The following is a 14,377-nucleotide window of genomic DNA, read 5'->3' as shown; positions in this document are numbered from 1 at the left end:
CAACTCGAGTCCAGTGCTTCCGTTCGGCGTGGCCTCACCGGAGTAATTAGGCCAGGAGGACAGGACGACCGTTCAAACGAGAGTGGTGTGACTATGAACAAAGTCAGATTTCCATCAGTGAATCGATCACTGTGATCTACTCAGATCGGCTTCCTCAGTAATAGAGATTAATTATCGGATATTCGATCTCATAAGAAAAGCTAAAAAACTGATCTCATGACCGGACCCTCAAAGTCCGTATAGGTGGTCCTAATATGTTCGAATGCCAACATGTAGTCCAAAATGCTCGGGTTCATTCGAATCGTTCTTTCGTTCGCTCTTTCAGTGCCTAACTACCACGCCAATCGAAGGAAATATGAGGGGTAGGATAATACCTGTAAGGACGCTCAAGCCTAGACAGGGGAGAGGTCTGGTTCGAACCTCGGACCTTTCGAATAGGAAGTTCGCACTCTAACCAGGCCCCTCGGGTTCGTTCACGTCGGTTTTAAGAAAAAAACTTTCTGCTAAATTCTGAGCGCCTTTTCATCATTCCATTGACAGCTCTGTAGGGAATCGATTCGTTTGTTTAGCTGCGTCAACTATTTACAAAATGATTAGAAATTCTTCAGTTCCATCCTGTGTGACGTAACTCCGGTCTGTTAATAGCCAAACAAAAGAGAACTAGAAACAATCGTTTCTGTGGCGATTTCCAGGCTACCTACAATGTTTAAAACTATAGAGGAAAATGTCGGTAGCTCAGGTAGCGTAGATGGTCGTTGGCTTGTTCGCTGAGCTGGGCAATTTGATTGCAAACGTTTCATCACCAATCGAGGTGACATCATCAGTGCGTTTGTGGGGAGCGTACTGGTGCGTAGCGGTGGGTTAGCGGTTGTGCCTTGACTTTGAATGTAGGGCAGCGATAATTGCTTCCTTGAAGGTGCCTGTTATGTGTTGATTCGCACATCTGTGATATCTGCTGCTGACCCGATCCAGCGCCCAGTGCCTGGAAAAAGACTAACAGAAGGGAACACAACAGCTACATACCGAACAAGTGAGTGCTTGCGAGTGCGAGAGCAAAAGTTACAACGGCCCCAAGCTATTTAAAGGGAACTTTCTGACATTAATCCAGGCTGTATGATAGGCTTTTCGTAAACACTCATCAACATCGGCCGTGCCTCTATCAAGTGCCAGAACATTGATCACTTCTGTCGTGCATTGATCACATTCTGTCGTGCTTCTGTGGCGTGCCTGCCTGAACACTCATCGGCTTTTGCTGAATCGATTAAATGATTGACTGGCCCAGATGCTTGCCGGCCATCCTGTTGAGATTTTGGTGGAGTACTAGGTTCCGGGCGTTCTGAGGTTACGCACAAGTACGCTCCCCACAAACGCACTGAATGCGCTGCACCGGGTCGCCTCATGTCTCACTCGCTACGATATTCGAGGTATCGCGATACATATATATCTTTGTAATGTACTACTCATAAGGTTTCTGAAAATCCGTCAACAGCCCACGACCGATTTCGCCCTATTTGGAGCTCATCAGGTGGGCGCAATCCCCGGGTTTCCGTCAACATTATGATCTAATTGAACCCAAATTGGACTGTTTAGTAGTTGTATTTTTGCTGGATATTGGTTTGGTCATCACTTAATGGCCAAGTGATTCTCGGGTTACCGATTGAAAACCGCAAATCGGGATCGTTCACTTCTAAAGCCCAGCTTTTGACTTTACAAACGGGTTGAATGACACTTTTATCCGCGTAAACCAACATCTGCTCATGTGCAGTGATTTGTCTCGCTTTACTTTGTTGTCATACTGGTTCAAAGGCTCGTTTATCCACGTGGGGGCTGATCACCTGAGTGCATGAACTGAGCCCAGACTCAGACTCGGTAGGCATCCCTCCGTCATAAGTGAGTTTGGCCGGCCATTTGTTTGCACTTATGAGCTTAGCTCAAAGTTCTAAACTGACGGCGGTTGCTAAAAAGTGTCATCCTTTTCAGATTCCTATAAAAAATGCAAGAAGATCCCAAATTCGCTTACTCGCGAAATGCGAGGCGCATGCAAAACTGAAGTCCAGAGGGACGAAGAAAGGAACTAAAACAGGCGGGGCATTACACACTGGGGGACAAACTGTCACATGCAGCGTTCAGGAATCCTACGTCATCTGCTATCCCTGAGATCCTCAGTCAACTGAGTTTAGGAATCACATATTTCCTACTCACAAATTCTTCCACGTATGTGCAAACTGGTGCTGTGTAAGGTCGACCCTGGCGAGTATTTTCACCTGTTTTTTCGTCAGAAATCTGCAGCAAACGACACCGGAACACAACGGTGTATGGAAACATGACTCATTTTCAGCAGCCTGCTGAAAGAGACAAATAAAACAGTGGCGATTAGGCAACTATATAATGTTTTGAGAACGAAAAAGGTAGCTTGTTTTCTGTGATTGTTCTTCTTGACTGATAAGTCACAAATTTATATGGTAGCATAAATCACGTGGAAAAAGTTAAGATCGAGGCTAAATGCACTTTAGAGAAATAAAAATCAGAGGAAGGGGGGCTGGATGAGGGATAGGTCCAGGGGTCACGGAATCAGGTAAGTGACGTCAATGTCAGACAGCCTTGTGGGACCGGATGTTTCGTAGGCCAGTTCAAGTCCAGAGGTCACAGAAGTTTCTTTTGGATGCAAAGTTGTGGAGTCCGCAGTCGGATTCCAATCGCTTCTGAGATCGATAGTAATCTGGATCGTACATCGTGATCGGTTCAGAGGTACCCTGTATACGATGGTGAAGGCTTGCTCCTTGTCTATGACATGACTGGTTTCGACCAATCGCGCTTGAGCCTGGTTTCTTCCCACTACCACTCAGAGATACGGGATTGTGTTATCGCATTCTGTCCGACAAATGCCTTGTCGTACGACCAACGTAAAATGCTCGGCACGAGCATACAAATGAGTACACACAAAAGCTGGTGCCAGAACGTGGCAATTTGTCCTTCAAACGGAATTTGTTAGTGGGGCTGGAGTTGAAGCTCAAACATGTTTATGGATAGATTACTACAATCTATGGATGTTATAAGGATGACTGGATTGACGTGTCAGCGTTATGCCGCGTTTATGCGCTTATTCGCTAGAGAACCTGTGATAAGGATTGGGCCGATAGCATGTAAACTCTTCTCGTCACGTTCACGGACGCGCACTGACTACACATTTGAAGTAAATTCGGATGCGGTCTGATGAAGGTGCGGGGCCGCGTGTCCTACCAAACAGGTGGGTGATCGCTAATATGAAGCAACCTGTGTCGAAGTCAGAGTGCATTTGATAAAACAAACAAAAAGGTGGTGGTTACAGTCGCCTGGTCTGTGAAGTGAGCTTTTAGGCAAGCTTATTCCAGAATCTTCACGTCTCTTGTGTGCGTCGCTTGTGTCTCACTGAGCTCAACTAAGGTGAAACTTCTCGATGATGTTCATCAGTAGAGTTGTATCTCGTTCATTGTCAGTTTAGTGAGCTGTTTCGCCCCATATCGGTGACGAGAACTTGCTAGATTTATCTTCTGATCTTACCATTTTTACAAAAAACTATCCCTGTAGACGAAATCTACCAACCATGAATCATTCGCTCACAAAAGCTTCCTTGAGGTTTTCCAAGATCGTTCCACACAAGCTGGACGTTCCCATATTTATTTTTCCGCATCTAAAACGTTCTCCCCCATGTGTGGGTTTGCGTGACTGTCCACCATTCGGCATCTCAGAGACACTCGGTCAAGAAAAGAGGAAAATAATTCTGGCCTTGTTTATGCTGAGATCTCATGCAACATATGCAAATAAGCATCAGGATGAGCTGGGGAAAAAGTTTTATCCTGTCTGGACGTTAACTCCTACATTTGGTATGCAAAGTAAGGATGGACGGCGTTGTAGTCTGGCATTGATCTGTCAGCCATGGGAGACTGAGTGCAGTGGTCAGAACTGTGGGCAGCAGAGAGATATGGGTTTGGCGATCTACAACCAAGAAATGGATGTTTCCCTTTTTTTGGGTATCTGTTCCAAAAATATACAGCTGCAAGCTAACAGTACAGTAGAATATCATAAACGAGAGATCTAGTTGAGTCTCTCGTGAAAACCACAAATTGATTTGCAAATGAGTGTATTTCTCGAAAACAGTCCAATTGGCGTTCAAGTTGAACATAAGGTTGACGGAAACTCGGGGACTGCGCCTACCTGATGGGCCGTGGGCTGTCGAAGAGTTTTGAGCAACCTTGTGAGTAGTTTCCTCTATGAAAATGCACAACTTCCCTTCGAGTCGCATTTTCACGACGGCATCAAGTTAAATAGCTGGAGTGTGAAACAAGACTAGATCCAGCAGATGAACACACATAATTAGGAACAAGTGAGCACATGTTGAACACCATCCATTTTGACCACGGATTTTCGGTCTGGGATCTGAAGTTCGAGACGGATATATACTGGCCCCTGGCCACCCTTCGCCATCATATAATAACGGTTACTGTAAGCGGCTTAAAAAGCTCTCGAGGCCATCTCGTCCTGCAAGTGGAGCCATTCTATGCTGTAAAGCCAACAAGCATTGTACACCTGTGTAGACGTAGTACAGTACTGAAAGGTTGCTGAAAATTGTTCGACAGCCCATGACCGGTTTCGTCCTTCTTGAAGCTTATCGGATGGGCACAGTCCCGGAGTTTCTGTCAACTTCATGTTCTAAGTGAACCTAAATTGGACTGATTTCGATAAATGTATTCAGTTGCACATCAACTTTGTTGTGATGAGAGACTAACCTGTAACACAGCTGAATCTCTACTTTTTGGGTTCAAGTAGAACATAAAGTCGGAGACTGCGCCTACCTGATTAGCTCCAAGAAGAACGAAACCGGTCGTGAGCTGCCCAAGAGTTTTCAGCAACCTTGTGAGTAGTTTCGTCCATTGAACTATATTGCTAAATCTCGAACGTCATACCAACTGAAACATCGAGTAACCTGGTGCAGCTCATTCAGATGTTTAGGTACATCATAAACGAGAGATTCAGCTGTGTTCTGGGTGAGTCTGTCGTCGAAACCAAATTGGTAGGGAAGTGAGTGCATTGTAAACATGTTTCATCCTCACTGCGAATCTGCGGCAATGCGCATTGTACAAAACTCCAGTAAGGAGTACCGAAACAGCAACCACCCTATATTTCCAGGTGTTTTTCATCGCATCTGTGGGAATTTGACATGTAAACTGCCATCTACATTAAACCAGTCTGATGTGATTCAACCATGTATTTACCTTCCTTCCGCACGCAACCAGGGGGACTTAAAATTTGAAGACGCTTGCGCGAGTCTAACACAGAGTGAATATGTCAAGACTGTCTTTTGAAGGAGAGTTTTATCGATCAGTAGCTTCTGGACAAATGAGCGATTTGAATTCGCGACGCTTAAAAAGGAAGAAATGAGGTGACCTCTGCCTTCTAGAATAGCGATTGCCAGAGCAGCGCGTTGTGAGCAGCTGTGGTGAAAACTCGTCAGTCTGGTGTTTAAAAATTAAGCCATGTTCAGGTGGGACTGATTTCAAGGAAAAGTTAGTTTCAGACCACTGTTTGTACTTGTCTGTGCACGCAAGTGTGCACGGCTTCCTGAACACTTTCCCCGTTACCAGATTACCCCATGGTAATCTGGAATTTGAACAAGAGGTGAACTTTCCAGCTGTTTTTGAGGCTTACCATAATTGAAAAGAAGGAAGGTAGTGGAAGAAACCACCTCATCGAATTGCGTGTATGCTGAAGTTATGGGTTCCTGTTTTTCATTACAAGAAGTATTTTCTCCATTACCACTGGAAATTTTCGAGCAATTCAAGGTCACTTGATGCGGCCGTGAAAGTTTCAGCGTTGCTGAACAGTTTCTTAAGTTGATACAACTATTCAAAACCATTTTAAGATCAATTTTGCTGTGAACCATGACTGGTTTTTGAGAAAAAAGTTTACGATTTATTCTTTTCCATTCCATCCGGAACAGTTCACGGTTTGGGCACGTCCGGATGTGATACATATGGCACAATATGCTCTGGAAACTGGAAAGAAGATCATTCACTTTTTCGAAAACTATTTTGAGGTCCCTTACCCGCTGCAGAAGACAGGTAAGCTCCAGGAGTTTGTGTTGGAGTTAAAGAGTCGTCTCCAATCAGAGTTTGTTCGCATCTATGCTCATTCTGGCGGAGAACTCAATGATGGCTCGAAGTTGATATGAAGCAAGGCTCAGACTGTAGTAACGGTATTTTCCTCAGCTTAGTTTCTGGTCTGAGCCTCCCAAGCTAGCGTTCACGTCAAAACAGCCACCAAAGGTGCACAAGGTCTATTAATGCACAAAACGAAGTCAAGCACAGCTGTACAGCGCTTCGTATATATAGCGTAATCTGTTATAACTCTCTGGAAGTTCTGGCGCGTTCTGGATGCGCCATTGGCAGCCGGCATTTGGCCAATACTGAGTCATGATTGGCTGTTGGGTCCAGATTTCTGACCAATCAGATCTCGTCTTGATGCCGGACCGGCAAATGTCCCGAATTCTTGGCCAATCTCGTGCGGGTCCGGCTTATCGGCCGTAGCAGTGCCTAGAGACGTGCAGCAAAGCGGGATCCGTGTGGAATTCTGCCTAACACAGACTTCCCCTGTTGGCAGCGCATCGAAATGCGAAGCTGCGAATAAGTTATCAAGTCCTGCAAGAGTTGGGGAAAATGTCAGTGACTTTAAACACCAGAATGGCCGTAATAGATGATATGGACTTATTGCGACACCTGAAGAGTGCCTACATATGACATTAGACCCAAGTTGAAGAGATGAAACCCCGTAATTTTGCAATGACACTTCTTTCATCTTTCATCTCTTTCCCCTAAAACATCCATTTTTCTGGCTTATCAATCTAGCCCACAGCGTAGTACAAACGCTGAGCACAAGCTCATCAATCAAACACTCTCATTAAAGGTCGATTTTTGGTTCACTTTTCTACCCTTACATTACATCAGTGTTTATCGTGCAACAAAAGATAGGTGTTTTGTTTTCAACTAATAACAACGACAACATTTCATCTCATCACTTTTTCTTTATCAGGCTGATCTGTTCGGACAGTGTACCGTGAAAAATAAGTTGGAATTAGGACGCTTTATTGATCAAAAGTTGTCCAGAATCAGGAAACTGGGGACCTTAAGATCAAGATCATAGACGATGCTTGTTAGCTAAGTTGTTTAGGTTCAGGTCTGAGTACAAACAACATTTTATGTCAGAGCACCTCCACCGGGTATCGACCCGCTATTTGAAGAGACAACAAAACAGTCTGGAATATGGTAGGCTCTCCAGTAATCTTGAGAGATGTTCCAAAGAGATGTTCCTGAGCAATCCTCCACAAACAAAGTTCGGTTAAATCATGCTTTGAGTCACAGGAAGCGTGAAAGGTGTATTTTGTTTTATTTTTACTTCCAAGTCATATCCTACTTTCCTCCGAAATTCTTGCGTTTTGAACAATGGTGTTTAGTTTCTTCCAATAGGCTATACTTTACCCGATACTAAGTGAGAAAATCCCCGCTGGCAAAGACTTTTGGTTTGAAACTGTGCAATAAGAAACCCTGAACTACCACAGACTAGTGCAGTTCCGATGATGGGGAGAAATCTGGCGCAGGCCCAATTTGAGGGATACTTCATAGGATATGCGAGCTCATAGTGTAAAGTGAAGGTTGCCATTATACGAGGACAGCGGTCCGCATAACTCCAAAAGCAGCGCTGGGTTTATCCAACTGGTCTGGAACTGTTTTGTCAGACTAACTGTATCAGACACAAGCTGACGTGCTTGTGCCCGGAAGGGTTCAAATTTTTACCCTGAGAAGTTGAGGGCGTGCACATCCGATGAACAAGCGATGAGACCTGGTCGTGGAAGTCCGTTTGGTTGCCATAGAACAATGCAGGCGAACTTTTATGGTAAAGTTGCTGTAGCTTGAATATTTTATTCATAGTAGGAGCACGGTTCATCAACCGATTCATGACGCTGAGAGGACTAACACAGTGGAACCAGTAACCCGTTAAATCTGACCGAAACCGAAGTCTGAGTTACACGATAACTGAGGATTCGGCTTTATCAAGAGGGATTTTCACATAATGACGTGATTTTTGAAACGAGAGTAGTCACTATATGGGAGCGAGCTCTGCATATTTACCTAGAGTTTTTGTGCATGGTTCGGAATTTACAGTGTCTATTTCAGTTGGTCATACACTCTGGTGAAAACCGACGAGAGCTTCAAGTTTGCCTTTGCCATATGCTGAGGAAAACTTCTGTTTGTGCAGTCCACTCGCCCACCCACCCACCCACCCACCGGGATTTTAATGCGTTCAGCCAGCTGCTATATTTTTTGTCACTAAGGTCGGTAATTAGACTTAAGTAGCTATTCCTCAGGAATACACGCAGTTAGTTCCATTACGCTTTTTGTGAGTAGTGTATATTTTGCCTCTGAATTACCTCCGATTCCACTTTTTTTGTAATTTGACGCGTTCATGTTACAGTAAGCAAAGGAAATGGTAAAAGGCTATATGAGGTTTCTAATATCTACGCTACAATATACTGTATCATAATGTGACATGCTGCTCTAGTTTATACTAACTACGCTATATCTTGCTACACTATACTGCGCTGTACTGCACTATACCATTCCAAAATGTACTATGCTTGACTAAACTTTATAATATGTGGTAAGGTGCCATTTGAACCATACTAAAGCACACTATATTACTAAAGTATGCCATATCACTTCGTATCACACTGGGTTGTATCAAACCCCGTGCATACAGGTATACTGCACTGTGTACTGTACTAGTCAAAACACTCCCCAGATGAAGCAGCCGAGTTAGAATTTTCATCCTATCAGTGAATCCTGTCTGTGCCGAAAACCTGCGAATCACTCTTCAGCTGTTTCATTCCTGTTGGGGATCGATGACAGCTCACGAAACTCAGAGAGTTTGAACCCTTGACCTTCCGGCCAGTGGTCGAACACAATTGCCTGATCAGCGGTATGATTAGCCCTCAAATGGATCTAATTGGCTCTACAAGCTGTTGACCTTAAGAAATGGGGGCAACTGAAAGCTTTCTACATCAGTTTTTGAAAGTCTAGCGAGACTAATCAAGGTCACATTTGCAGAAACAGGGGTATGAAGTATTGGACATTCCGCATGAGGACCTTGGGACACATCGCTCCTCTGGAGAACGTGAAAATATGTAGTACCACCCATACTGCAGACTGCCTGTTCCTGACCCGTTTTCCCGACCTCGTCAGACTTTCACTCCCACGTTACTCACAAAGCATTTCCCTAAAAGAAGAACAGGCAATAACGAATACCCCTAAACGCTTTTCGATTAATACAGCACTGAGTAATTTCTTCCAATTTCAGATATGATCGCCGTTCCAGACTTTGCAGCGGGAGCAATGGAGAACTGGGGATTGATGATCTATCGAGAACCGACCATGCTTTGGGATCCAGAAACTGGGACCGCACACAGCCAACAAAAAGTGGCCACTGTCATATCCCATGAAATCGTTTTCCCGACTTCTTCAGACTCTCACTCCCACGTTAATCACATAGCATTTGCTTAAAAGAAGAAGAGGCAATAACGAATACCCCTAAACGCTTTTCGATTAATACAGCACTGAGTAATTTCTTCCAATTTCAGATATGATCGCCGTTCCAGACTTTGCAGCGGGAGCAATGGAGAACTGGGGATTGATGATCTATCGAGAACCGACCATGCTTTGGGATCCAGAAACTGGGACCGCACACAGCCAACAAAAAGTGGCCACTGTCATATCCCATGAAATCGCCCATCAGGTAAGCCAGCCAGAAGTGAAAGCTGTAGCGTTCATCTTTAGTACATTGAAACACCCCACTATTAACCTGTATTCTGACGTCTTTCGGTTCATTATAATCTAATCATTAGAACGTATAAATCCGGTTACAAAACAATGTGTTACTTTGCTATCCCCCAACGGTGCTCATCACGTGACGAGACACCCGAATCAGCGCAGTGCTCAAGGTTTTCAAACTCTCCCACTGAATTACCACAAAACTGCAAGACTAGGTTCGGAAAATCGAAAGAGTTCTGCCAATACATGTCTGATGGGTGGACTATTTGTGCTTTATCCGCAGCTTTTCATCTCGGAGTGAACACCGTACTTTGCCCCTTCGGGGTGATCTCTTTAGGGAGAGCATTCACCAGTGAAATACTTTGTGGGGACATGTTGGTATTAGCCTTCTCTTACTGTGGGTCCATCTTTGAAGGTTGGTGGGCAAGTACAAATTACAGTTTTTGAGGGATTCATTTCAGATTTGTTTATGCCGTAAGATCGTTTGCACTTCACAGCGATAAACGTGGCATTTTTCAGAGCCATGTCACATTGCTGAAATCACACTCAGCTAATTGTACAACAACAAGAGCTATGTCTAATGACCTTCACACTCTACCGAGGAAAGCCTCACATGTGAAGTAGTCCACTCGATAGCTTTGCATCTTCTGCTGCCGGAATCGACGTTTGCTGAATCAAACTTTATCCCGCGCTTGACCAGAAACCCTTACTGACCATATATATGTATATACATTTGTATATAATTTTACTTAAGCAAAGCTGATTTGAACGCTTACTTTGTCAAAGCTTGTGCTTGACTTATTCTATCGTGGGGTTGGTTTTTTCAAGAACTTGGTCAGGCCTCACTCCACGTCTTGCTATTCTTTGAAGAGCTACTTCTCAAGTGCGGAACAATTTAAAATATTCTTTACTACTCACAAAGTAGGTGTTCACATGTCATTTTTGTTTATTTTCCACCCTATACAGTGGTTCGGAAACTTGGTAACGCTGACCTGGTGGGATGACTTATGGCTGAACGAAGGATTTGCCAGCTTTGCGGATCGGTGCGGTGTTCACCACGTCCATCCCAAATGGGGCATGGTAAGTAATCCAGACCACGAAAACAGAGTTCTTGTGCCTCGAGTGTTGCAGACGCAACGCAATCAAAAAAAAACATCCAGCTTGCCGAAAAATAAATTGAGGTCACACGTGCATTATGTGTGGTTTGAAAGCAATCATCCATCGGAGCGTATCGACCGATTCGGGGTTGTCTACACAAATCAGCGAATGGTGAAAAACCGTTGTTGGAACCATCGCCAAAAACCACTCGGGGACTAATAGAGCTGGTTTGGGAACGTGTGTAATGAACACACTATATATTTTCTCACGTCGTTCAAGAGTGATGAATGAATACTTACGCACCTCGTGACAAAGAATCGAGAATCCAGAGTGGAATGAACTATGGGGAAGGTTCTTTAAAGAGACAGAAGAGGTCGAGTGTTCTAGGAAACCCGTTGTGTATAAATTGAGTGACCCTGGTTAAGAGAACCCGACAAGGTAAGCCGATTTCGCTTTTTAGAATAGTGGAGTAAAACACTAAAGACTGACGCATTATGCAGGCGACTGCTGGTCTCCAAAAACTGCATTCGAGCTTCATATCCATCTCACCGGTTGGTTGGTTCCTTACGCGGATACCACGAAGAATAAATATGATTGCGATTGGGGGTTCGGTCTTAGATGTAGACAAATATTGGAATACCAGTTCCAGCTTGCATTTTATTGTCTGAAATACAACAGCAATACCACTCATGTTCGTTGGTCTTCCTATTCACAACAAAACAGAAGTATTCCCGTATTGAGTACCTGTTTGAAAATGCGTGTTTTACGGATTGCATGCTTGATTTCACGCGTGAATTTTTCGGAAATCATTATTTTCAGTGCTGTTAGGGTATAAATATCTGGTTTCAATGGTGCATCAACCCGATTTTTCATTAAATCTGAGCTGCGCTAGAAGTGAGCCGTATTCACAGCTTCAAACAATAATGCGCCATTTGGTTTTCACGAGAGACTCAAATTAATCTTTCGTTTATGATATTCCACAACTGAACGTGCTGCATTCAGGCCGCCTCATGTTTCAGTAGGCACGATATTCGTGATATCGCAGTATATTTTCATACGGGAAACTACTCACAAGGTTGCTGAAAACTCTTCGACAGCCCACGACCGGTTTCGCCCTTCCACTCCGGGCTCATCAGGTAGGTAGGCGCAGTCCCCGAGTTTCCGTCAACCTTATGTTTCACTTCAACCCAAATTGGATTGATTTCTGTAAATACCAAATTGGTGTGCAAATGAATGTATTTCTCGAAAACAGTCCAATTTGGGTTCAAGTAAAACATAAGGTTGACGGAAACTCGGGGACTGCGCCTACCTACCTGATGAGCCCGGAGTGGAAGGGCGAAACCGGTCGTGGGCTGTCGAAGAGTTTTCAGCAACCTTGTGAGTAGTTTCCTTCATAAAAATAACGCGCCATGTTAACAAGTTCGAGGTTTTCAGTTGCGACTACTGTACTCCAGTATGATAAGGCGAAAATTCCTTTTGATCAATCAAAGAAGGGTAAAAAGGACAGATAATGTATGTCTCAGGTGACTGAGAACGTTTCAAATTTTCAACCCGAACCAACAAGAGACGAATTCAACCTCCTCAAAGAGTGTATTTTTGTGACTCCTACTAACCTGAGGTTGAGGAGGGTTAATTTTAACTTGAGTTTCAAATATGCACCCCACACAAGAGTCATTTCACATAAGATTGGAGAACTGGAGAACAGTGGACGAACAACTCACCACACCGAACTCCACTGTATGATGACTCAATTGAACGAAGCGCCTTGATGCGGGCAACTCAGCCGATGAAATCCTGGATGCCACGCCTCCACAAATTCAAGATACACATCCTGAAATTAGCTAAAGATGTTGATTGGTCGGATGGAGAGGATGAATGTAGCGCAGAAGGAAATTAGTCTGAAAATGAGTGTACCTCACGATTTTGTAATTTAGTTGCTTCAGTCTTGACTCAATTATCAACGGTATCTGCAGTGTCTGAATCATCTCAACATTTAACGTGATTTTCCGAAATTCGAGCACTTGAATGGTACTGGTTGTAACTGTGAAACCTCGCAACTTCAGCCGGACGGCTAGCATTACTCCGTGAATCCTGCTTGATTACTTCACGCCGACACGCCGGGATCAACCGGGTGAAATCATTGATCTGAAGCTATTTTTATTGACCTCATATTGACAGCCATGTCAAAACACTCATCAAATCTTACCACCAGTGTGCATTGGCTTCAAAGTCTCCTAGAAAATGTGAACTCCATTCCTGACCAGTACCACAAAATGTATCGTCAACGAAACATGTGAACTATGTAGGTCCCGTGAGCGGTCAAAGTTTTCTCATTATCGTGGTCGCTTACAGCAAGTGGCCAGAAGTTTTCCCATGAAGGCAACAAAGACCACAGCAACCATTAAAATGTTGCAGGAAGTCTTCAATCGTTTTGGCTATCCTGAGAAGCTCGTATCTGAAAACGGGACACGGATCACGTTGTTCCAATTCGCGGACTGCTGTCTTGCCAGGGGGACTGAACACGTTAGACCGCCCCCATATCATCCACAATCAAACGGCATGGCAGAACGACTCGTGGATACTTTCAAAAGAGATTTGCTTCAGGAGGAAGGGGAAGGAACCACGGGAAACATCCTACAACAATTCCTCTTAATGTACCGCCTGACTCCAAATCCTTCCACATTGGAGGGCAAATCGCCTGCAGAGACACTACTCTACCGACCTCCTTGAGGCACCCTTGATCTTCTAAAGCCTCCAAAGGAGGAGGTGGTATTATCAAATCAGAAGGTGGAGCCCTAGTATAATCGCAAGCATGATGCAAAGTGGTGACATTTTGACATCAGACAGAGCATGCTAGTAAAAGACTGTCGTGGTAATTGCGTACCCTGGCCTCAAGGCAAAATCTATAATTTTCGCGTGGGTTCCGAAACGTGGGTTGATCATGCAAAAGAAGCTCATTCACAACCCACCCAGAAATGGAATACGTTGCCTCCGAACATTTTGTTAGAACACCTTGACATGAACAGAGGAAGGACAATCAGCGCTCAGGTTGCGGAGCAGCTGCCAGAAGCGCCTGTGTATCAACAATCATTAAGGACCACACGCAGAAGAATGCCAATGAAAAGGACTCAAGTTGACCCGAGACAGAAGACTTATACCACTGAAGTTCAAAGGGAAGATATTAGGAGGACCAGTTCCGAACGTAACGGGACTACATAACTGCCAATGGAATAGCCGTTTTTCGTTGAGACAGATTTCATTGGTTGTTCTTCACTCGCCCTTGACAGATGAGTTGTATTTATAGTATCACTTTTTTGACCCGCTTGTACGCGACAACGACCAATAGAGCAGCTGGTTCACGCGCACCAGGCGATCGAGCGGCTATCCAGACCGGGATTCACGATAATCAGAAGGCATTAAGG

The 14,377-nt window shown here is 44.3% G+C and overlaps 1 protein-coding gene across 1 annotated transcript in view; it reads left to right on the top strand.

The window, feature by feature from the left end:
• T265_10528 (hypothetical protein) overlaps nt 1–13,685 on the top strand; it is a gene marked incomplete at both ends in the record, with an annotated part of 65,886 nt that extends 52,201 nt beyond the window's left edge. The window contains 4 exons of the mRNA XM_009176922.1: nt 5,978–6,098; nt 9,668–9,822; nt 10,824–10,937; nt 13,308–13,685. Of these exons, the coding sequence (XP_009175186.1) occupies nt 5,978–6,098; nt 9,668–9,822; nt 10,824–10,937; nt 13,308–13,685 (768 nt within the window). The remainder of the gene's footprint in view (nt 1–5,977; nt 6,099–9,667; nt 9,823–10,823; nt 10,938–13,307) is intronic.
• Between the last annotated feature and the right edge of the window lie 692 nt (nt 13,686–14,377).

The sequence above is a fragment of the Opisthorchis viverrini genome, assembly GCF_000715545.1.
Source record: "Opisthorchis viverrini unplaced genomic scaffold opera_v5_374, whole genome shotgun sequence".
Taxonomy (NCBI): domain Eukaryota; kingdom Metazoa; phylum Platyhelminthes; class Trematoda; order Opisthorchiida; family Opisthorchiidae; genus Opisthorchis; species Opisthorchis viverrini.
Note: the sequence above shows the minus strand (reverse complement) of the source record. Positions and strands in the feature narration are given on the sequence as shown.